The following is a 22,971-nucleotide window of genomic DNA, read 5'->3' on the forward strand; positions in this document are numbered from 1 at the left end:
GTCTCACATCTGTAAGGCAAGCAAGCCGACTGGAAACTCAAGCAGGATTTCTATAATATGGTCAAGGCAGAATATCTTCTTGTCTGGGAAACCTCCGTGTGTGCTCTCAAGTTCTTCATCCATTTGAGTCCCACTTACATTATCAGGAGTAATCAGATTTACTTAAAGACAATTGATTACAGATGTTAATCACATCTTCGAAACACCTCCACAGTAACATATAGACTAGTATTTGACCAAACAACTGGGCACCAGAGCATAGCCTAGTTGACATTTAAAATGTATCATTCATCATACTTTTTCTCTAGGTCTCCCCCAGGTGAGTTTGTTTCTTTTCCCCACAGAGTTCTGTCCTTCCTTATTGGATCTGCCGTTCATTGCTCTTACGTATTTCTTTGAGATGAGAACAATTCTTTCTCTCCATCAATATGTATCTAATACTGGCAAAATCTTTGGCACATATTAAGTATCCAGTAGGTATTGGGGCTCAATATTGGGGCTCAATATGTGTTTGTGGTAATGCCTAACAATTAGAGAGAGCTTGAGATGAGAAGTTTTGACTTGGTCTACTAAAATTTTATGGGAGTGGTAATAGCATATGTTTAGCCTAATTAATTTGAATGTGAATAGAGAGACAATAACTGATTCTTTCTTATTTTCCTTGAAGCATTCTTCTTGTTGGTATTTCTTTCAAATTAAATTAATCAACACAGCTTTAAGAGGACTTAAAGTCTAACACACTCAGCCCGAATGTAGCATTGAAAAGATTTCCAAAATTTTGGTAACTTATTTTAATGAAGAGTTGAATGCATGCCAGGATCTCTGGAATAATTGCCAGTTATGTTATATTAATGAACACATTTAAGTGGAGATTGTAAAACACAGAAAATGATCTGCTTTTATGGAGTAGGTTTACTGCCAGCAACTTGTAGTGATGAATGGCACTCCAGATTTGCTTTTAGTTTTAACCACAAAACATTAAAAGTTGCACAGCAGGCTCTTCAAGAAACATGTACTGAACTAAATTTTAAAAATTATTTATTGAGCGCCAGTGATATATTTTTTGTGAACCAATTAGTTTTTTAAAAAAAATGATGAAGAGTAATGCTATTAAAATTGATCCACACAGCAGTCTTACTACCCCCGTGTGCTTGGGGTCTGGTCTGTTCTATAAAGACTAGATTCTATGTTTAACAACTTCTATTAACAAGCCTCTTTTGATGAAACTGCTTTTGAATTTGTTATGTATTAAATTCTGAGGTATATTGATAAGGGAAGTAGGAGATGTTAAAGCATTCATAAGACAGACACTTGTTATTATTTTTGAATGCTGATTCTTCAAGTTATATTTGAGTTTGAAGAATCGGTTGACACAATGTTCCCAGACTAGGAAAAAAAAAGTCTTAGGAGGATTAGCTGAATCCTAGGAAATCTTTAGGAATATTAACCAGAAAAATTCAGTAGAAGGAAGTTTTATTGACTGTAGTGAATACTTGTTCTCCCAATCCATCTTCTCCTTTTATATCCATAAATTGCTGTTCCCAGATTACCCTAGAGCTGGGTGGTCCATGTGACTAAGTTTGAGTCATTGATTCAAATACAAGTGGTGCATAGAATCCTCCTATGGTCTCTAAATGAAGATGAGTCACTTGACCCTGGACTATTGATATTTCACCTTGCTTCAGGATCTGCATGTGATAGGGACTGGAATTACATGACATAGATGGAAATAGTCAAGGGATAGCAGGACAATGTGTTGGAAGGAAACTGGGCCACTGACTGATGAAGCAGAACCTCCCCATCGGCCTGGGCCAAACTGACTCTGACTGAAGAAAAATAAAATCGGATCTTTCTTAGAGGATTCTTGTGGATGAATAAATTGATTTTTAAAAATTGGAGTCTTTAGAAATGTTTCTAATGAATTTTTATGGTATTTAGAAGTTAACTTTAAAAATTATTTTAATAAAATTACCTATGTTTATGTTTCTTTGTATCTTTAAGGCATAACAAATTATGTTGCCTTATTTGATTTTCCAGAAAACCTTAGCTAAGAAATTATTATGAAAAAGATTATGTTAGTTTCTCGAGGAATTCAATGAGCAGAATAAAAGCTACCACAATAAAGATACTATTTCAAATGTGTCCTTGGGCAACTCTTAGTAGGACTTAGAATTAATCTGTGTTTCTTACCTTTTTTTAGAGACATCTTTCTGTTATATAAAATGTGAATCAAAGTTTGAAAGTGAGGCAAAGAAACTTCAACAAGGAACGTCTAGAGAGCAGCTCAATTCAAAGTAGTAGCATGATAACAATGGTGCTAATAATAATAGTAGTGATAATAATAATAGCAGTTACATTTTGAGTGTTGTCATAAGACAGACTCTGTGCTTTACATTCATTATCTTTGCAAAGCTTCTGTGAAAATCTTTCTCCAGTTTTGCAGATGACATAAATGAGCTGAGGGAGGTGAAGTATCTTGCCCAAGGGTTGTCAGACTGGAATCTAATGACATGATATATTTTATTCCAAAACATGTCCACTTTATAGAAGTGCAGAAAGGAGTTAATATAGCAGGTCTTAGATTGCTGTCCTTAGAAAGTTCTGCTTGTAAGGTTGGCCCTTAGCTAGCTAGTGTTTGGCAAAGTGAATTTTGGTCTACCATTCTCAGAATTGAATGACTCACTGTGCCTAAATTATTTGTGCAAACAATATGGTTTATGTTAAATACCTGCTTTGCTTCTTAGGATCTGGAATTAGGGTGCATGCTAGGCACTGGATATCTAATCGGTTTTCTTGCTGGATAACATTTTGTAAGTATTATCTAAGTGACTCATTGTTGGAAGCATGTCCTATGTCACTTCACTAAGAAAGGACTCTGAGAAGCTTGCATTCGGCTTTCTCCAAACATTGCCCTGTTTGCTTTTTCCCCTTGAAGATTTTGCTTTGTATCCTTTTGCTGTAATAAATTATAATCATGAATATGATTATATGGTGAGTCCTGTAAGTCCCTATAGCAAATCATCAAACTTGGGAATGATCTTCGGAATTCCCAACATATCTTTCCTCCATGCCATTGTCTCATTTGGAGGAAATAGAATTGTATTTCTTACTGAGTGCTTAGGAAGACTATATTTCTCAGCCTCTCTTGAAACTAGGTGGGGTCATATGACTGAGTTCTGATGGGTAGAATGTCTGTCACTCCCGGATAAGCCCATCAAAGGCCTCAAACAATCTTCCTGCTATTGACTGAAGACCAGATGAGATGACCCAGGAGGATGTGGTGCCATAGGCAAGAGTGGAATCACAAGATGGAAGGAGTGTCCTTAACAAATGGGTTGAACAGAGCTCCCTTCCTGCCCCCAACTGACCCACATGGGATTAGGAGATAAAAGATAAACCTTTGTTGCCTTTAACCACTGAAATACTGAAGCTGTGTGTGGCAGGAGAGAAGCTACTCCTGCTAATGTAGATGGGGATGTGGTAACATTGAAATATATGCAAATATAATTTTTAAGTCACAGAGATTCCATTGCCCACTTGACAGAATAATATTTGATGAACAATATAGGACATAAATGATCTACCAGATGGAAACACTTGCAAAATAAGTTTTTGGTTTTTTTTTGTGGTTGTTAACATTTAAGGCTGCTCTTAACATTTTTTGAGTAGTACTTGATAAACAAACAATAAAAGGCATTAAACTATTGTGTATAGCTCTTTTACTAAAGGCACCATATTCCTTCACTTCCCCACTTGTTAGATTATTTTTCAAGGTACAAATTAACTGCTTTTAGACTTTACTAGGTAGACATGGAAAGAACAAAAAAAAGAAGGAGAGAAAAGATAACAGTTGTATTTTGGCTGGCCTCCAATCTTTTTGTTTGAGACCATTTATTCATTCACAGATATTTACTTATTACCTGTTATATACAAGACAGTCTAAAAGACTGAGGGCTGAGGATATTGTAATGGAAGGTGTGGCATCTGCCCTCAAGGAATGTAGAGATTAGGGAAGTAATCAAAAAGGAAGTACCGTGATGGGGAGAATATAGGAGGGTCCCTAAACCTACTCTATGCAATGTCAGGAAAAGCTTTTCCACAAATAAGTCTTTCAACTCCCAGACTTTCAAGATTGCTTCCCTCACCTTTTCAATCTATGCCATCAAGATGTCTGCTCAGCTCAACCTCTACCGTATATTCTAGATCATCATTTCTCTCATTCTCTACTGCTACCACCATGGTCTAAGCCACATTTCCTTTCTCAGTCTCTTGAAGGAGCTTTCTAGAGGGTCTTCTTATTTTACTTTAGCCTCCATTTTACTTAGAGTAGCCTTCCAGAGCCATCATTTAAAAAAAAATCAATGCTATCTATTGTATCTCAACTTTCAAAAACCAGTGATACCTCAGAGTGAAATAAAAATGATGTTCCAGGTTCCAGTCACTCTTGCCTCACTCCTGCTTTAGAGTTTTTGACTGTTTTTCTTTTTCCTGGCTAGAATGTGTACCTTCATGTGTTTGTTTCCTTTTTGACATTCTAGACATAATGCAATGCCGACTCCTCTTGTCTGACCACCCAGTCTAAAGAAACTCTCTGCTCTGCTTCTCTGTAACAAATGTCATCATCCTTCAATCACCACTAGATATTTCCTTATTTAATTACATGTTTGTTCATTGTCCTCTTTTTCACTAGCCTCCTACTGGAATGCAAAGCTTCAAAAAAAGATCTCATTTTTGTTGTTGTTGTTGTTAAAGTCATTGCATCCTAAATACCTAGTACAGTGGCCAGTAAATGCCTGGAATTAGGTAAGAATACCAAGATGAATCAGGCCTGAGGCATGTCCTCAGGAAGCTTATAGATTAAGAGGATATAAGGGTCCTCCACTGTTATTTATTTATTTATTTTTGAGTTGGAGTCTCACTCGGTCGCCCAGACTGGAGTGCAGTGGCCGCTCCCTGCCACCGCAGCCTTGACTTGCTGGGCTCCGGCGATCCTTCCGCCTCAGCCTTCCAAGTAGCTGGAATTACAGGCATGCGCTACCACACCCGGGTGATTTTTTGATTTATCGTAGAGATGAGGTCTTGCTGCCCAGGCAGGTCTCGAAGCCTCAGGTTCAGGCAATCCACTCACCTCGGCCTCCCAAAGGCGCAGGATTACAGGCTGAGTCACCGAGCCCGGCTGGGTCCTCCACTTTTATTTCTCTTTTTCATTTTTTTTTCTTGTGGGATGCATATTGAGTAGTGGTGCGATGAAGAGTTGCTACTACCTTTCAAAGGAAAGCTCTTTGGAACAAGCATGGAGAAGATGGGAAGAGTGGTAGTGCTGTCCTTCTCACAGGAGTTCCCATGCAAACAAGAGGAAGATGAGCACATTGGTGTACCAACCCGCTAGACTGTCCAACAGGTCAGGCTCAAAGTGTTCAGCCATAAGTGACTCCTGACCAATATGAATATAGTGGTTATTAAAAAATAAAATTACATGTTCATAATTAATTGCTAAAGGGTAAATAAAAATGATTTGTGGGATACATGTGTTATCAACTCATTTATGCCAAAAGAATCCCTACATACACAAATGTGTATTCATAAAAGATATCTGTGAGATTAAGGAAGAAAACTAATAGTGATGACCTCTAGTAAGGAGGGATGAGAAGTTTATTAGAGATGGGACACTTAGATATTTCGGTCTATATCCCTATGTATTATTTAAACTGTTTAACACTACGTTTTATTAGTTTAAAATAAAAAAGAGACAAACAAACCAAGAAGCTTCCAAATGCCATAAAGTGTGCTTAACATAAAATAGTGCTTAAGCTAATGTACTTCAAGATGGCATCACTGGGTCCTTGTTATGAATTTCAGTTCAAAATAAGGACTTAGAGGAAAAAAGAATGAGAGAAAAGAATTGAAGTGCTCTCATATCTATTGACAAGACTCTAAATCAAATATATTTCACAAAACATTTCTCATTCATCTACTCATCTACATAGGTATTAGTATTCAAAATCTTCCAAATCTTCAAACAATGATTTTAAGTCCAGAGAAGTTAACCTACCTGTCCCAAGATAGGAAATGGCAGTTGTAAGGTTTGAAGCCTGGAGAGAACTTTTTCTATGTCAGTCTTTGGAAGTCAAAGGGAAGTCATGTTAACTGCTTGGACCTATAGATCACTTTCTCCTCAGAAAACCTTGCTTATTGTAAGTCCAACACAAAACTCTGCTAGGGCAGAAAAAGAAATTTAACTCTGTTCTTATACCTTAATTCTAAAGTACATGAGTAATACTTTGCACTTATGGAAGCTCTTTTATCTGAACCTTTCAAGAGCTGGATAAAACTAATTATTACCCGCCCCTCTTCATCATTGGAAGGGAAGATCTTAATCCCTAATTTGCTGACAGGGAGACAGAAGATGGCAGGGATGAAGTTACTTACAGAAGGTCACACAATCTTTGAAAGGCTTTTTCTAGAATAACTCCAAGTGCTCATGACAAAAGAACAATTGTTTTTTGCAATTAGCAGTGTAGTTTTCTATCCTAACCTTTATAGTCTACTCTTTCCTATACATATGCTAAACTCTCTCTCTCTCCCTCCCTCACCAGCATAAATTGGACTTCTTCATGTTTTTATGTTAATGTTCCTTGTCATGTAGATTTCTTCACCTTTTTTTTTTTGAGTTGGGGTTTCACTCTGTCACTCAGACTGGAAGGAGTGGCACAATCACCACAGCCTCAGCCTCCTGGGGTTCAGGTGATACTTGCACTTCAGCTACTTATCTGGGACTACAGGCATATGCCACCACATGGGGCTAATTTTTCTATGCAAGTGTGAAGCACCATACCTGCCCACCTCTTCATCTATCTTTAAAGATCTCAGGGCAGAAGTTCTCAAACACGTTGAGGGGGGCAGAAAAACCCAATCAAAGAACTCTCATCTCCTGCAGGTTCCTTTGGACACAACATCAAAACTCTCACAGAAGTCAAGAACAAGTTTGACACTGTTTTTGGTGAAATCCACAAAATGTCTGGATTACAGGTAAAACATTGAGGGTGGTGATTAACTGTGCTTGTGATATGAGTGCAGAATGAATTCAGCTGCTTTGACCTTCAGGGACTGCTGCAAACTCCACTGTGATGGACATAACCCATGGTGACCCCTAATGAGTCACACCTTTTTAAACTCAGCTTGAGTGCTGAGACATGCAAAGGTGATGGGATGAGATGTCATACCCATGATTATATAAGATTGTGCATTAGGACTCTCCCTAGGTGGCTTGGAAGAAATGAGCTGCCATATTATGAGAGAGCCTGAGGAGAGCCACATGGGAAGGGACTATGGGTAGTCTCTAAAAGCTGAATGGCCCCTGTTAACAACCAGTAAGAGGGAATTTCATATGTGTATCCACAAGAAATTGAATTCTGTCAACAACCGTGTGAGCTTAGAAGAGGACCACAGGATCCAGAAAGAAATTCAGCCCAAGCAACACCATGAGTGTGACTTTGTGAGACTCCAATCAGAGGACTCAGCTAATTTGGTTCTGGACTCCTGATCCTCAAAACTGTGATACTTTTTAACCCATTAAATGCTGCAGCAAATTGTTACATTACAATATAAAACTAATACATACATCTTTCTTTTTAGGTTAAAAAGACAGTAACTCAAAACTCCTAGGTAAAGGGAACATTTAAAAGTATTAAAGTGATGCCTTAAGCATATATTTGTTTCTAATGGATACTATGGTCTATTACAATTCAAAGCAATGAAAGAAAAGGAAGCAAAGAGAGATTCCAGAGAAGAAAGAGCTGGATGTCTGAAGCATAGAGGTCTAAATACTTGCAACTCTCTACCTCTCAGCCCGTGCCTTAAAATTGGGAAGAATAGGTTTTAAATTATGAATTAATAAAAATAAATGCCAAAGAGGCATCACCATATTAAAACTTAATGTCCCAACAGACCGTTTACAACCATCTAAAATTGAACTGAAGTTACATACAATTTTGAATGAGAACAGCAAAGCAAGATTATGAATCATGTATATAGACATTTGCATGATATTCTAGGTCAGTGGTTCTCAAATATGATTTTCTGCTCCCTGTCTGTTATAATGTGAATTTTTGAAAGAAACTAAGGAGTTCAGAATTTTCTTTAAAGGTTTCCTGGGCATCATCTCAGATTTAACTAAATCAAAATCATCAGAGGTAAGATCTGTTACCACTCCAATCCCCACACATACACACTACACACACACACACACACACACACACACACACACACACACACACACACACACTCCTTACCAACCAAGGACCTCATGAGGTTACAGTGCAGACAGTATAGTTATTAGGACTCATCACAATTAGGTCAATTCTTTTTGTCACAAAAGCACCTTGTAGATTTATACATCTAGTTCAATGATTCTCAATCTTGGCTGCATATTATAACCATGGAAAACATTATAAATCCTATTGCTTAAACATTTTTCCAGAGCAATTACATCATAATCACCAAGCATAGTACTCATTATTTAAAAATTTTAAAGCTACCCAGATGATTGCAGCATGCATTTAAGTTTGAGACCGCTGATGTGCCGATAACATTTGGCATCTTTCTGCAACCTTTCTAATGTATAATTATGTAGTCCAATACCCAAAACACTGCCAGGAAGGCCAACCATGACTGCCCCACTTTGATGGAACACACCACTGAAGTTGACTATTTACAGCCATGCTTTAATAACACCTTTTTGTTGAACTTTATGTTTATCAGATTTATTTCTAAATAATGCAATGTAATTATCTTTATCACAGCTTATAGACAATGACACACATTCCACTTAGCCAGAGGGAGCGCCCAAACAAGCAGTCTGAGTTCACCAAAGTTTATGCTGCACTATGCCAGTGATGCTCAAAATGTGGTCCTCAGACCAGCATCCTCACCACCATCTGGGAACTTTCAAGAAATGAAAATTCTGTGACCCAATCACATACGCACAGTATCATAATCTTTCAGGAAGGGACTCAGCAATCTGTGTCTTGATAAGCTATACAGGTGATTCTGAGGCACACTAAATATGGAGAAAAGCTGCAATATACTCTTTTCCATCTTTATTCCCTGCCCACATTTGGAGACTCAGCTCAGTATGTGATAAGTGAAATAAAAATATATGGGTGGCTCAGTGATTAAGACAGAGTGAGGAGAGGATATTTTGTCTCACTATTTTCCCTTCTTTTCCTTCCCCACTTATATTAAAAATCTATGTTGAAAATGAGAGGAAATGCTGTCAGAGGTACCATGTGGGAAAAACTGAGGTTATGTTGGTCATCTTTACTTGCAAGTGTGCCTGGCCATGTTAGTGACTTTCACATGAGTGTGACTATTTTAAGATATTGGTGAATGGTTTATCCTTTTAATCAAAACATGGGTAGTTTTAAAAGGTTTCATTAAAAATGAATATCCCTTTAGAGTTAATTTTTGTATGTGGGGATAGATTGGGGTCTTGTTTGAATCTTCTGCATGTGATGATTCCTAAAAGCTCTAAATATCAACCTCCCATATGACGCCACAATCCTCCTACTGGGAATATACCCTGAAGAACTCAAATCAATCTATAAAAAAGATACCTGCACATGTATGTTTATCGCAGCATTGTTCACAATAGCAAGAACGTGGAACCAACCATGCTATCCATCAAAAGAAGACTGGATTTTAAAAAATGTGGTACATATACACGATAGAATACTATGCAGCCATAAAAAAGAACAAAATCATGAATTTCACAGCAACCTGGATGGAATTCGAGTTTATAATACTGAGTGATCTCTCAAAGAAACAAAGATCTGAGTATCACATGTTCTCACTCATATAGTGGACCTTGAACATCTATCATAATACTCTAAGAAAAGGATTGACAGTGGTGGGAAACTATGGGGGGGTAGGGAGGGGAAAGGAGGTGGGACTAAAAGTAGTCAATATCTGTCTGGGGATGGGGAGACACCCCTTATCAACAAGGGTGCCTAAACGATGTATATTTGTATACCTAACCCTTAACTGTACCCCACAATTTTAAAACAAAAAATATGTTTAATAATTAAAAAATAAATAAATATGCATTTTCTTTTAAAAATAAAAAAATGAATAGCCCCACTGTTTCCAGGGAAATTATTTTTTGATCGTAAGAGCTTTGAGATAATTGGTGTTGAGGAAACCAAGGGTAGTTGGTTTACTCTCTCTGATGGAAGCCACTAAGATTGTAGCTGTCCCGTAAACCACGAGCACTGCTGCTGACCTGCTTTAAAGTCTCTTTGCTGTGCTTTAGGACACTTTTATTAAAGTCGTATGTTTGACTAGGGAGAAATAAAAATTAAAAGGCCACTCTTGTTTGATTTATCAGAGATGTTGATTAATATTTTCTGAGCAAACTGTGAGGTCCTTTATTTTAAAGAAGTATATAAAATAGGCTTTGGGCACATTCAGATCTGATGGAAATTTATCTCACGAGGTGAGGTGAGACATGGGAGACAGAGAAAGCAACATAGAGAAGGAAGAGAAAAGAATAGAGAAAGAGGAGGACTGGGGAAGCTGAAAGAAAGGAGACGAGCACCGATGAAGGGAAGAGACAGAAGAGATTACAAAAAGTGAGGAGTAAAAGGAGGAGTGCAGAAATAGAGACAGGTTCAGAAGGACAGGTAAAGGGGAAAGAAAAGAGGTTAGGAAAAGAGAGAAAGGGGGAAAAGGAAGAAGAAAAGACATGTTGGCATTGAAAAAAATAAAAATAAAAGAAAGCAATAAGGTAGACTTTGGAGCCTGGCAATTTATTGTGAAGTGCCACTTGTATAAGACACACTGCAGAGATGCTGGTTCCAATGGCTAATGATGGCAGTAATCATGATTCCAATTTGCAGCATATGGAATGAAAGGCAGCCAGACCCCAAATGGAGAGAACCCACAGTGATGGCAGTGGAATAATAACATAGCAGCAGTCGAAGAACACAGGGATGCTGGGAGGTTCAATTCAGTTCTCCTGTATTCTACAACCATTTTGTATCTGATGCACAATCTGATGTTGAAAAGAAAATAAAAGCAAAAAAGAGTATGTTTATTACTAATGAGGTCATATTCATATCTCTGAAGTAGAGCAAAGAAGTTCAGATATTCACACGAACACATATGAAGTTTTATTCTGTGATTAGCCTCTTAGCGCTGATTTCCGGTCAGGACTTGTTCGTCTCTTTTACCTCTTTTCCCTTCTGCTTTTGCTGATTGGCGATTTTCTACCGCCAGTGGTCAAGGCAGCCATTTTATTCTAAGCACTTGCTCTCCCTGAAGTCTGGAACTATTGTATAATAGGCATAACTACTGATTCTCTAGCGTGGTTGTTGAAGTCTTTTCCTCTTTACGTGTGTTTATTTGTATGTGTCGTTTTGATAGATTACCCATCAAGATTCCTTTTAATCAGAGATCTGTGGGGGTGATGAACACCCATCTCCATTATAACTTCCCTCACTCCACTCTACCCCCACAAAGGCCTGGGTATTCACAGATGTCCAAGTTTTGGAAGAGAAAGCAAAGCTACTCTGTCTAATGGGGGAAGAAAAAATTAGAAAGTCTGGGAAAAAAGATGGTGAGGGACAAAAATGGGAAAGAGACAAACCTCATTCAGACAGAGAGATGATGGAAACTTGTGTGCAATGTGCATAAGGAAACGCTATAAAAATATTTTGCAGGCTGGGCTTGGTGGCAAAGGCAAGCATCAGGCTACAATTAAAAAATAGAGACAACGAGATTATTGAAATGATGCCACTATAGTTGAAAAAGAAATAAAATCCCAAGTAAGAATTGAATCGAATAAATCTTTTTCAGTACCCATTTTTGCTTAATGGGCAACTCTGTTGCACCAGCATGGGTATGCCAAAGTGACTCAAAGTCCACATGGATATTGACTACATTCCTATCCAGGAAAGATCAGTAGAAAATGCACATGTGGGGCAAGCCCTTTGGGTCCTCTCCCACTCCCACTCTGGGAGCTTTACTGTCTTCTCAATAAATCCTACTTTCTCAAAAAAAAAAAGAAAGAAAGAAAGAAAGAAAATGCACATGTGATGGGACTCTCACATGAAGACACATTTTCCCTCTTTCCCTCTTATGTCTCTGAGAAGTCTGTGAAGTTAAAGTCAAAAGAGAAATTTCTTACATTCTTAAATCCTCTGTAAAGAATCTGAAGCTCTTTCTTGGTAAATTTGCTCTGGGCTTCCAGAAGCTCGAGGGCCTCAGGCCGATGCCTGACGGTGGCCATCTCCAGTTCATCTTCCACGCTGTCTGTGGAGGAAAAGCAGAAAGAGTCTTAGGACTAGCCACTGCCCAACAATGCTAATATACAACAACACAGGAAGACAGAAGGACATGTTTGCTAGACGTGTGATTTGTCCACAAAGTAAGGACTCTCACAATGTCTTTATATTTTCCAGATTTAATAGTATTAAGCTGAGATGCTTTCACGTGACATGGTTTTGCACATTCTAATGATTAATGATACATTACAATTCTAGTGCTTTTATAGTCTTATTTGAGAAATGTAAAAAATCACCAACAATTCATCCTGGAATTTATCCTGGAATGAGTAGTTATAAATATGGAATTGTTTATTGACAGTAGTAGCATTCTATGTTTCATGAAAACTATTAGTAAAACATGATACATAGAATACTACTATTGGTTTTTCACCTTGGGATACAAAATAAAATGTTCAACTCAGGTGCTGACATGAATAAAATAGCCAGGAGCCAGTCTGACTGGCTTCATGGGTACATGCTGGATGAATGGGGGCCTACAGGATCTTCTCATTAGGCCCTATTTTGTAGCCAGTAGACTCTATAGCTATGGATAATCCTTAAAATATTGTCCTTCACTTTGTGAATTACATTTACGCTATTATTTCTCAAAGATCCTTTATGAAGAAAGAATTTTGTGCTCATATATGTGTGGGAAATTCTGTAAACTTAAATGTAATTTTGGAACAAAATATTGAAGTATATAGGTTTGAGAAGATTTGAAACAAAGGATTCTGTTTAACTTTGCTTAACCCAGGTGACCTCAATGGTATTTGTCCACATAACCTTTTCTGCCCTCATGTACATTTGGTAATATCTGCACATTTGCCCTAGTGTCATATAAGCACGTTTGGAGGTGCTGGGGATATATTAGGATCTGGGTGCTTCTGCCACAAAAGGTAATATCCTTCAATTTAGTGACTTTGCAGTGGTGTCAGATGTCAACCAGTCCATACCTCTGGTCAGGAACTCAGCAGAAACAAAATACACGCTTGTTTAGTGTGAAGACATAAACTTCCTTTCCATATCCTTTTCTCTTGACTACAAAGTTCAGACTCGGGAGAGTCTAGGGAGAATAACCACATCTCAGTTCCTCTGGTTCCAAGGTCATTAGGACCCCAGTTCCTTGACCTAAGGGTCAGTTGGAAACGCAGTCATTTTTGCCAAAGTCGCATCATTGTTGATATTAATAACGCTGCCTCTTGCTAACATCTGTACCTACTTACTGCTCTGGAAGAATAGTCTTTTACAGACCATATAAATTATGATACTTTTCTTCTAATGCCAGAAATGGGGCTCCTTGATGAATCCTAATCTATATTCAAGACTAAAGACAATCATCAAGCTATAGTTAAAAAATAGAGACAACTGGAGATTATTGAAATGATGCCATTATAGCTGAAAAAGAAATAAAATCCCAAGTAAGAATTGAATAGAATACATCTTTTTCAGTACCCATTTTTGTTTAATAGGCAACTCTGTTGCATCAGCATGGATATGCCAAAGTGACTCAAAGTCCACATGGATATTGACTACATTCCTATCCAGGAAGGATCTGTAGAAAATGAGAGTATTTAGCAAATAAAAGGTCGGTAGAGCCCTAATCTTGGTATGTCCTAATTACTGCCCTCAAGAAGTTTACAAAAATCCGTCATGGTCATGAAACAAATACTTGAAATGATTTTATTTGTGAAAATGAGTAACAGGAGATAAAAGCAAATGTTTGCTTTATACTTTTCATAATATAACAATTTATTTGGAAACAGTGACATGGAAAAGTTTCAGAATAATAATGGATGAATAAAAATAGGAGAAAGGAGCATAAAAGGGAAAGTCAAAAAACAAACTCTGAGCTGACAATAATAAAATTGATGAGAAAGTAAGTCATTGTACACCTAAAGTATGTGGGGAGAACTAAAAGTTGCTGGAAAAAGTGGGTAGGCATTAACAAATTGACCTCAGACTGGGTCTTATGGGGAAAATATAAGAGGTTGAAAGGCACTGGCTTCAATTTTCTTCTTCATTCATTTGAACAAATGGGTTGATTCTACTCAATTCATTCTGAGATAGATGGAGGAAAATATTGCTCCTGAAGATTGATACTGATCCAGTGAATTGAATTAATTGTATTCCTGTATTTGGAATGCAGCAATAAATGCCATACAATAGACCTAAATGTGAGTAGATAATATCAAATAGAAAGGGTCTGCCTGTAATTCCGGCTACTTGGAAGGCCGAGGCGGAAGGATCGCCAGAGCCCAGCAGTTCGAAGCTGTGGTGGCCGGAAACGGTCACTGCACTCCAGTCTGGGTGAGAGAGTGAGACTCCAACTCAAAAAAAAAGAAAAAAAGAAAGAAAGAAAGAAAGGGTCTGCTTTCTTGAGCAATGTCTAATGTAAGTTACTTTTCAAAAAGTTTTTATTTTAAAGATGTGAGGTACAATTCAGGGTTGGGTATACAAAAGGTCATTGTACAGGTAATGTTTGGGCCTCACTTTGGTCCCCACTTTACTTAGTTTGAGATCAGGTGCCTTATTAATGGTGTGTAAGCAGCTGTTGAATCATTTATTCATCATCAAATGTTCTGCTTTTCTACCTGTTAAAATGTACAAATCTTTTATGATTCAATTTAAATATGATTGCCACCTCTCTGAAGTTTTTCTGGATTGCCTCACTATGCAGAATTGATGACTCCCTGGTTAGAGTTCCCACATCCTACTTCCTGTACAGCATTTAAAACACAACATTAAAATTTGATCATGTTTGTCTTCTCCATTGTAAGTTCCCTGAAGATAACATCAATGTCACACATAGTTTTATATCCTCTGGAGCTAACAGAGAGCCTGATACTCCATAATCACTCATGAATAACTTGATAAGTGAATGAATGTATGAACAAATAATGTCGCTGCTCAAATTTCTGTTCCTCGGCAGCCCCTTGAAACTTAGCTGCCCTCTAGAGAAATATATTTCAAATTGAGGTTTGTGGGCTGTTCGTGGACCTTACATGTCTTCTTTAGAATCACTGTATTGTCTATTGTTCTGAGAAACATAACACAGACAAAAGTACAGAAAATTCTAATTATATTTTCTGGGCAGTCTTTCAATCATAGTAAAAGCTTGTCTAGACCTAGTGACCCCTTCTACTGAAAAGAAACAAAATAGCACATTGACTTCACCTTTGTATCAGGCAACTGTCTGAGCCATGCTACCAAAAGCCTCCTCTGCAGATATAAGGTTGAGACAAAAGGCCCAGGGCCAGAGGATCAGTATAACTGAATTAAGTGTGTGTGATGGGATGATCACCACATGCACTATGCAAAAAGAACCACACGAAGTGTCTGCCTGCGGGCTGTCTTGTTTTCCCAGCTGCCTGGTACCTTATTTCTTAATGACTCCTACCTGTCAAAGGGTTGTTTCTATTTCTAGGAGGCTGACAGGCTTTAAAACCGTATCTGAAATCATTAGCAATCACCAGGATATGATAAGTTAAAAAAGCAACACCACTGAACCCAATCAACTGATTCCTGGAGGCAAACTCTGTGGGGAGCACAGTGTGTTTCTACACTGGGCTATGAATTCACGTTGTGACTCAGCCACATTTTAGGAGCATGCAATTTGGGGGATTTGATACAGTGCCTAACATGTATTGAGCTCCTTTTATAAGCCAGGAGAGGGGCTGGGTACCTTATTGGCCTAATACTAATCCTCACAATAACCCCAATATGAGGTATAATCATCTATTTTCACATAATTGGAGACTGAGTCTCATAGAGGTGAAGAAATTCATAATCCAATGTCACAAAGAAAGACAAAACAAAACAAAAAACAGGGACAGGACTTAGACCCAAGTCTTTGATGCCACAACTTGTGTTCTTTTCCCTTTGCCACACTTAAATACTAAAATAAATAACAATGATAAAAATAATGCCAACCTGTCTCACCTCCTGTACTGTCAAATTTCTCATAAAAGTTGACCATATCCATCAGATCCATGTTCCATTTCTTGCTCTCCCCTTAATCTACTGCAAAGTGTCTTCTCACATTATGGATTGCACGGTGTCCCCCCACACCCAAATTCATATGTTGAAGACCTAACCCCCAATGTATTTGGGGGGCAGGCCCTTTAGGAAGGCAGTTAAGGTTAAATAAGGTCATAAACGGAGGTCCCTAATCCAACAGAATTGGTGTCCATAAAAGAAGAGGAACATACACCGGAGATGTGGGCTCACAGAGGAAAGGCTATGTGAGGACACAGCGAGAAGATGGTGCCCTGCTGCTACCTTGAACTTGGATTTCCAGCCTTTATAACTGTGGGAAAATAAATTTCTAAACCATCATAGTCTGTGGTATTTTGTTATGGCAGCCCTAGTAAATAAACAAATACATCCACATATATTCACACAATACTAATAAAAACTGGTCTTTTTATTCACAAAGTTTACCCATGAGTGCTAGGCAGTTTGGTAACCAATTATGTTATTTAATCTTCACAGTAGCTTTCAAGAGAGGAATTATCACTTCTATTTTATAGATTAAAAAACTGAGACTTGGAGAGTCTAAGTAACTTGGCTTAACCCAGGTAACCTAAGGTTCAAATGACTAGTTAGTAATGAGGCAGACAGAGCTGTCTTTAGCATCCCAAAGTCCAGTCATTTGAGCACTATGCTCCGATAGTAAATGAAAATCACCACCCTAGTTGTATATTATCCCATTTTAATATCGATGAAAGTTCAGTGAGCTAGCTATTGTTGTCCTTATTTTACATGGAGTAAGTTGGGATTCATAGAGATTAAATAACTTACTCAAGGTCACATATCTAGTAAGTGACAGAGCTGGGATTTGATCCCTGGCTTTTCGACACCAAAAACATGAGATTAGTCAGTATGCTATTTTGAGATGGCAAGTTATATTTTAGGGTTCAAAATCCTAGGGGATAAAAGACTTTAAGCCACAAGCCAGTTGGCCTCTGATTCTCCAGTGCCTCAACTTATTTTCAGGGGAAAAGTACTTGGCATTTTGAGAAGATCACCAAGATGGCAGACAAAGCTGTGTTGATAAGAAACACATGGCAGCATAAACTATGGGATTACAGCTGGAAATAACCCAGAGGGATGTTTTCTGCATTTTACTACTGGAAAATTTAGATTTGGGGAGGCTTAGTGTTTTGTCTGGGAAAAAAGAGAACTAGGTGGGCTTCTGGCCTTCTCAATAGTCGCCAGGCTCTGCCAAGGGTGTAACCACCCAGGCATCTTGCTGAGGATCTAATTCAAGTGCTGCATTTGCGTCCTGAGATAAGCACATTCCATTTTAATCAGAAAGCAAATTCCCAACCCCAGACACGGTTGAGCTTCCTGGCTGTCTCTTTTTGTTCTTTGTTTCTTAGATTTAAGTCTCTCAGGGCCAAGGTTGTCTTGTGTCTGAGTCAACAGTCCCCTCAGGCCATGACACAATTGGGCTAGAAATTGGAATTCAAATCATCTGGGAACAACAGAATGAGTTTTTAAAATAGGCGTCTTTCTCCCCTTTCTCACAACTTGTCTTAAACTACAGTAGAAGCTTGTTACAGCTCAACTTATAATTATGCAAATTTGACTCTATCTGAAGTCAGACCATACTCTCCAGAACACTACAATAGAACATGTTGTTTCACAAACAAATATGTGTGTGCCCCACCTTCTGAAGGCATGCCTTTGTAAACAAGGCTTCTAATACAGAAGTCCATGCAGATCAAATCATTTTATGAAGAATCATACCACTCTTTTTGAGGAAGATGATTCAGAACTCAGGCCATGCACACAGAGGTGAGTCCTTGCCAATCATAGCATGAACACTATAAAGCTGTCACCTCATTCTTTTACCAAGGTCCTGCCAAAATTATTGTCATGGATCTTCTTGCTTGGCACACTGAAGGTATTCAATTAAAGAATGTAGAATACTCCAACTTAAAAAACAAACAAACATCAACAAAAAAAAGAATGTAAAATAAATGAATAACTATTTGAAGCATTCCAAGGATAGTGGGTATATCTACCAAAAGTCTCATTTCTAAATACAGTATGACCTTCTTTAAAAATAAATGTCTCAAGTTTTTATTATAAAAATATCATAAATACAACAACTTTAAAATTCTGTTTGAACTGCAGTGGTTTTGTTTGGAAAAAAGTTTTGGCCTACTTGATATATAATGCTTTATCTCATTTATAAAAATACTCTCTGAGTCGTCACTCCTAAAGTTTACCTATCAAGTAGTGGCTTGATCCCTATGGCAATAACATCATGATTAGGTCAATTACTTTATAATGATATGTTGAACATTATTAAATATTTAGAAGCCAGCGGTGGGTATTGGAGGAGGGTTTCCGATGCTGCAAGTTTCTTTTCTTTCTTTCTTTTTTTTTTTTTGCCATCCTCCTGGAAGATTCTTGACTGTAGCTTTGGAAAAGAACTTCTGGAATAAGGGGGTGGTGCTACTGTTTGTTTAATGTTCAAGTCTGACACATCAGGACAAAGATAAATCTTCCTGGAGAAAGATTTCCAAAGCTATTTTTCATGGCACTGATGTAATTTATTTCCTCCCTTCCTTTCTACTTCATCCAACTTGGGGCAGACACTCAGCATTCCACTCCTCAGTTTCCCTGCTCATGGTGCTCAAAGAAGGTGGAACCAGCTGAGGAAACAGTTTCAGGGGTGGAGGAATTTGCTGAAGTCCATGCAGATGCACAGCTGATGAGTTGGGGTTGGGAAAGCCAGGACCTGACCCAAGCCTGCCTTTCCTCTTTGTGTTAGATCACTTACTTCACTGGATGGAGAGATCAAACCTGGACCAGGGCCAGCAAGCAACTCTTTAAACTTTGACAACTTTAAAAGCTTTATCTCTGGAAGCTTCTTGACTCTTCCTAGCTTTACGACTGTTCACCTCTCCACCTACCAGGAGCTATTTTCAGGAGCACATGGAGAATATATGAGCAATTAATTTCAAGCTGTTCACTCACAACCCACGAGAAGAAAGCAATCAATCCCTCTGAAACGCTGTGGAAGTCCTAGCCCTTCCCACAGAATCCCAAGCAATTGCCACCTCAACATTTGAGCTAGTTTGGCATGTGTTTCTGCAACTCTGACCCTCAAAGTATGTTAGGACCCCAAAGAACCACTGTATAATTAGTACTTTATCTTATTTAATATCCATACATGCAAATGAAAAGTGCTTTGGAAATGGCCAATTATTTGTACGTCTCCTCTTACAGGTGCTTGTTGGCAGTGACATTGCAATTTCCATTCCAGGAGAACTTGAATTGTTTACAATTTCATGATTGAATTCAATCACTTACAAAATATAACAACCCAGTGGTGAACTGCTGAACCTATTTGTCACTGCACTTATGAATGAATTGTCTCTACCTTATTTATAAACATAAATAACTCTTCAATAAGAGATGTAGAGTTTGTATTCAGAAAACAACCACCTAATTGGAATGGTTATTACCAACATAAATGATATTATTACTACATCACCATGAATAACCCCTTATGATGGGAGTTATTATTTTTTAGGTGGTAGGGTTTCAACTGATTTTTGGTAAAAGATAAATAAAAATCATACTGCTAATCATAACCCGTAAAGTGGAAATTTACATTAGAAGTGCTGAGGAATGTGATTGAACTTACACATAAAGGCAGACCTAAAAAGATTACTATTCTGGTCAGGAAAGCAAAGACTAGGAGAAATTATGATCAAAGAGAAAATTTTTAAGAAGTAATGAAACATGGTAAGCGATAAAGAAAGATAGCCAGAATTAGTTCACTGAATTAAAAATGCCCTAACAAAGGAGTTTCTCTTGAACTTTGATAGACTTCCTCTCGTTTGTCCTGAAAATCTAATAATAAGAACAACTCACTTTTTATAACATTTACTATGTGTAAGCACTTTGCATGTATCAACTCACAAAAACCCTGTCTGCATCACTATGAATGTTATATTCTTGTTCTACAGATGCAGACATTTAATGCAGAGAGATTAAGTAACTTGCTCAAGATCACACAGTAATGAAGTCAAGGAATGAGCTATTCAGCCGTTCTGCCTCCCCTAGAACCTGAGTGAGAATGATGCCCCACTTATCTAGAAATTACACACCCAAACAAGAATCAGAAACTTCGTGGGAAAGGACTCTAAGCAGAAAATAGAGCTATGTTAGAATTGGAAGTGACCTTGACTCCAGTCCGTTAACTTTGTAAATTCATGTTAAAATACAGAGCCTTAGCTTCTGCGATTGTAAATCATAAGCTACTGGGCCATTCTGTGGCAGAACAGGGCCTGGTGTCCCTGATTCTTAGTGCAGCACTTTGTCGAATGCCTATCACAGTGTCTTTTACCAATAGATTGTCTCTATCCTGACTGTATCCACAGTCTGAGTCATCTTCTGACTCCACATCCAAAGCGCTCAGGTGAGGATGGAGGAGGAGAGGCGTAAACGAGAATCAGCCCAGGAGCCATAATAATAATACCTATCTTTTTACAGCAGGCTCTCGGTAATCAACATAATTATTTTCACTTTCTTTATTGTAACTAACCAATGCAATAGTCTATGCATAAATATTGTCACCCTGCTGTTATAGATAAGGAGATCTGTGTTGGAAGTGATGACATAACTTACAAAGAAGAAATAGGAAGTTATGGAATCAGGACTTATACCCAAGCTTATCGACCCGAAAGGATATAGGCGACAGCTGATTAAGAGCAAAAAAGGATACATAAAATTGAAAACAGTCATAACCATATTAGAAGGAAAAATGACGATAAAAGTTGGCGACTAACTTTTGATAATTAGTCTTTAGGAAAAGGTTTATTCTGCTTACTTTAAAGGTAAGCAGACATGTGATACATGTTAAAAAGTCTTAATTACAAATGGCAGCATTATTCGCAATAGCCACAATATGGAAACAACTTAAGTCCCTATCAATGGACAAATAGATACACACACACACACACACACACACACACACACACACATACACACACACACACACACACACACAATGGAATATTATTTAGCCTTAAAAAAAAGAAGGAGATCCTACTATTTCCACAACATGGATGGAGCTGGAGGATATTATGCTAAGTGGAATAAGTCACATAGAGAAAGAAAAATACTATAGGATCTCTCTTATATGTGGGATGTAAAAAAAAATTGAATACACAGAGATAAGGAATAAAACAGTGGTTATGGGGAGGGTAAGAAGTGGGCAGATGTAGGTCAAAAGATCAAAAATAATAAGTAGAATGAATGAACCCAGAAATCTAATGAACATAAGGAATATAGTTAATGTTGCATTTGGAACTTTTGCTAAAAGAATAGATTTTAGTTGCTCTTGCCCCCCTCACGAATGGATAACTATGTGAGATTATGCATATGTTAATATGCTTAACTATAGTAACCATTTTATCCTCTGTATAAGCACCAAAACATCATGTTGCACACCATAAATATATACAATAGCATTTTTTAAAAATTATACTTTTTGCTATTGTGAATAGTGTTGCCATAAATGTGTGTACAATGTCCACTTATATACCTAATCCTGAATTGTGCTCTACATCTTTAAAATAAAGTATTTTTAAAAAATTATACTTAAAAACCTTCAGTAAAGGAATACAAATAGAAAATGTATTTATGTAAACTGTGTTCAATTTACAAGATGCTACTGAGTTGCTTTAGACAGTAAACAGATAAAATTGGTAACCTTGGGAGTTAAAGAGTTTGGATAAACGTAGGAATAATAAATTTTTGGTTGTATAGCACAGGGATGATTTGGGAGCTGATATCAGTGAGGACAGTAATATTCTGCCACAAAACATTTATTTGTCATGGCTCTGTTTAAAACAGAATAGTTAAAAAATTGTGCGGCAATCTGGGTTTGTTACATTCCTTCTACTTTTAAGCTAGTTTCTTGGTTTGGAGAAAGTTAGACTGCTTAGTTCAACTGTCAGTTGGACATTTATTGTATGGCTAGGGTAAGTTAGGAAAACTCTTTATGCCTTAATTCCCTCACATGTTTAATGGCCTAAAAATGAACATAAAATAGTACCTACTACTGTAGAATATTATAACCTAATTGGAATGCTTATTATTATTGTTACTACATCACCATAAATGGCTCCTTATGATGGGAGTTATTATATTTTAGGTGGTAGGTTTCTAATTGATTTTTGGTAGGTGAGAGGAATACAAATTATATTGCTAGTCATTACCCATAGAGACTGTGGGCACTAAATAAGATGGTACATGTTTCTGGTATATAGTAAGCACTCAATTAATGATAGTGTTGTTATTATGGGTTGTAGTAGTATTAGTATTATTTGCAATATATCTAGTGTGACTCTCAACATAATGAGTACAATATTGCTTGGGAGCCCTAGTTCTGGCATTCAGTTACTCCAATTTTTTTTCTAAGTCTATCTCCCAACTCTAGCACTGGTCAATATATTTAATCTTTCCAAGCCTCAATTTAAAACTCTATAAACTAGGGATAATATTTGTATCAATTTCATAAAGTTGTTTTGAGACTGAGTTACTAACTGGCAAGCAGTAATTAATCAATAAATGGCAGTAATTATGACTACTAATGCTTATTGGATACTTACTAAGTGAGGCA

The 22,971-nt window shown here is 37.5% G+C and overlaps 1 protein-coding gene across 1 annotated transcript in view; it reads right to left on the reverse strand.

The window, feature by feature from the left end:
- The window catches only part of KCNIP4 (potassium voltage-gated channel interacting protein 4), a 133,024-nt gene that overhangs the window by 98,737 nt on the left and 11,316 nt on the right, over nt 1-22,971 (reverse strand). Inside the window, exon 2 of the mRNA XM_008054353.2 lies at nt 12,185-12,309. Within this exon, the coding sequence (XP_008052544.1) occupies nt 12,185-12,309 (125 nt within the window). The remainder of the gene's footprint in view (nt 1-12,184; nt 12,310-22,971) is intronic.

This window comes from Carlito syrichta, unplaced genomic scaffold (assembly GCF_000164805.1).
Source record: "Carlito syrichta isolate Samal-C Ts95f unplaced genomic scaffold, Tarsius_syrichta-2.0.1 Scaffold289796, whole genome shotgun sequence".
Classification (NCBI taxonomy): domain Eukaryota; kingdom Metazoa; phylum Chordata; class Mammalia; order Primates; family Tarsiidae; genus Carlito; species Carlito syrichta.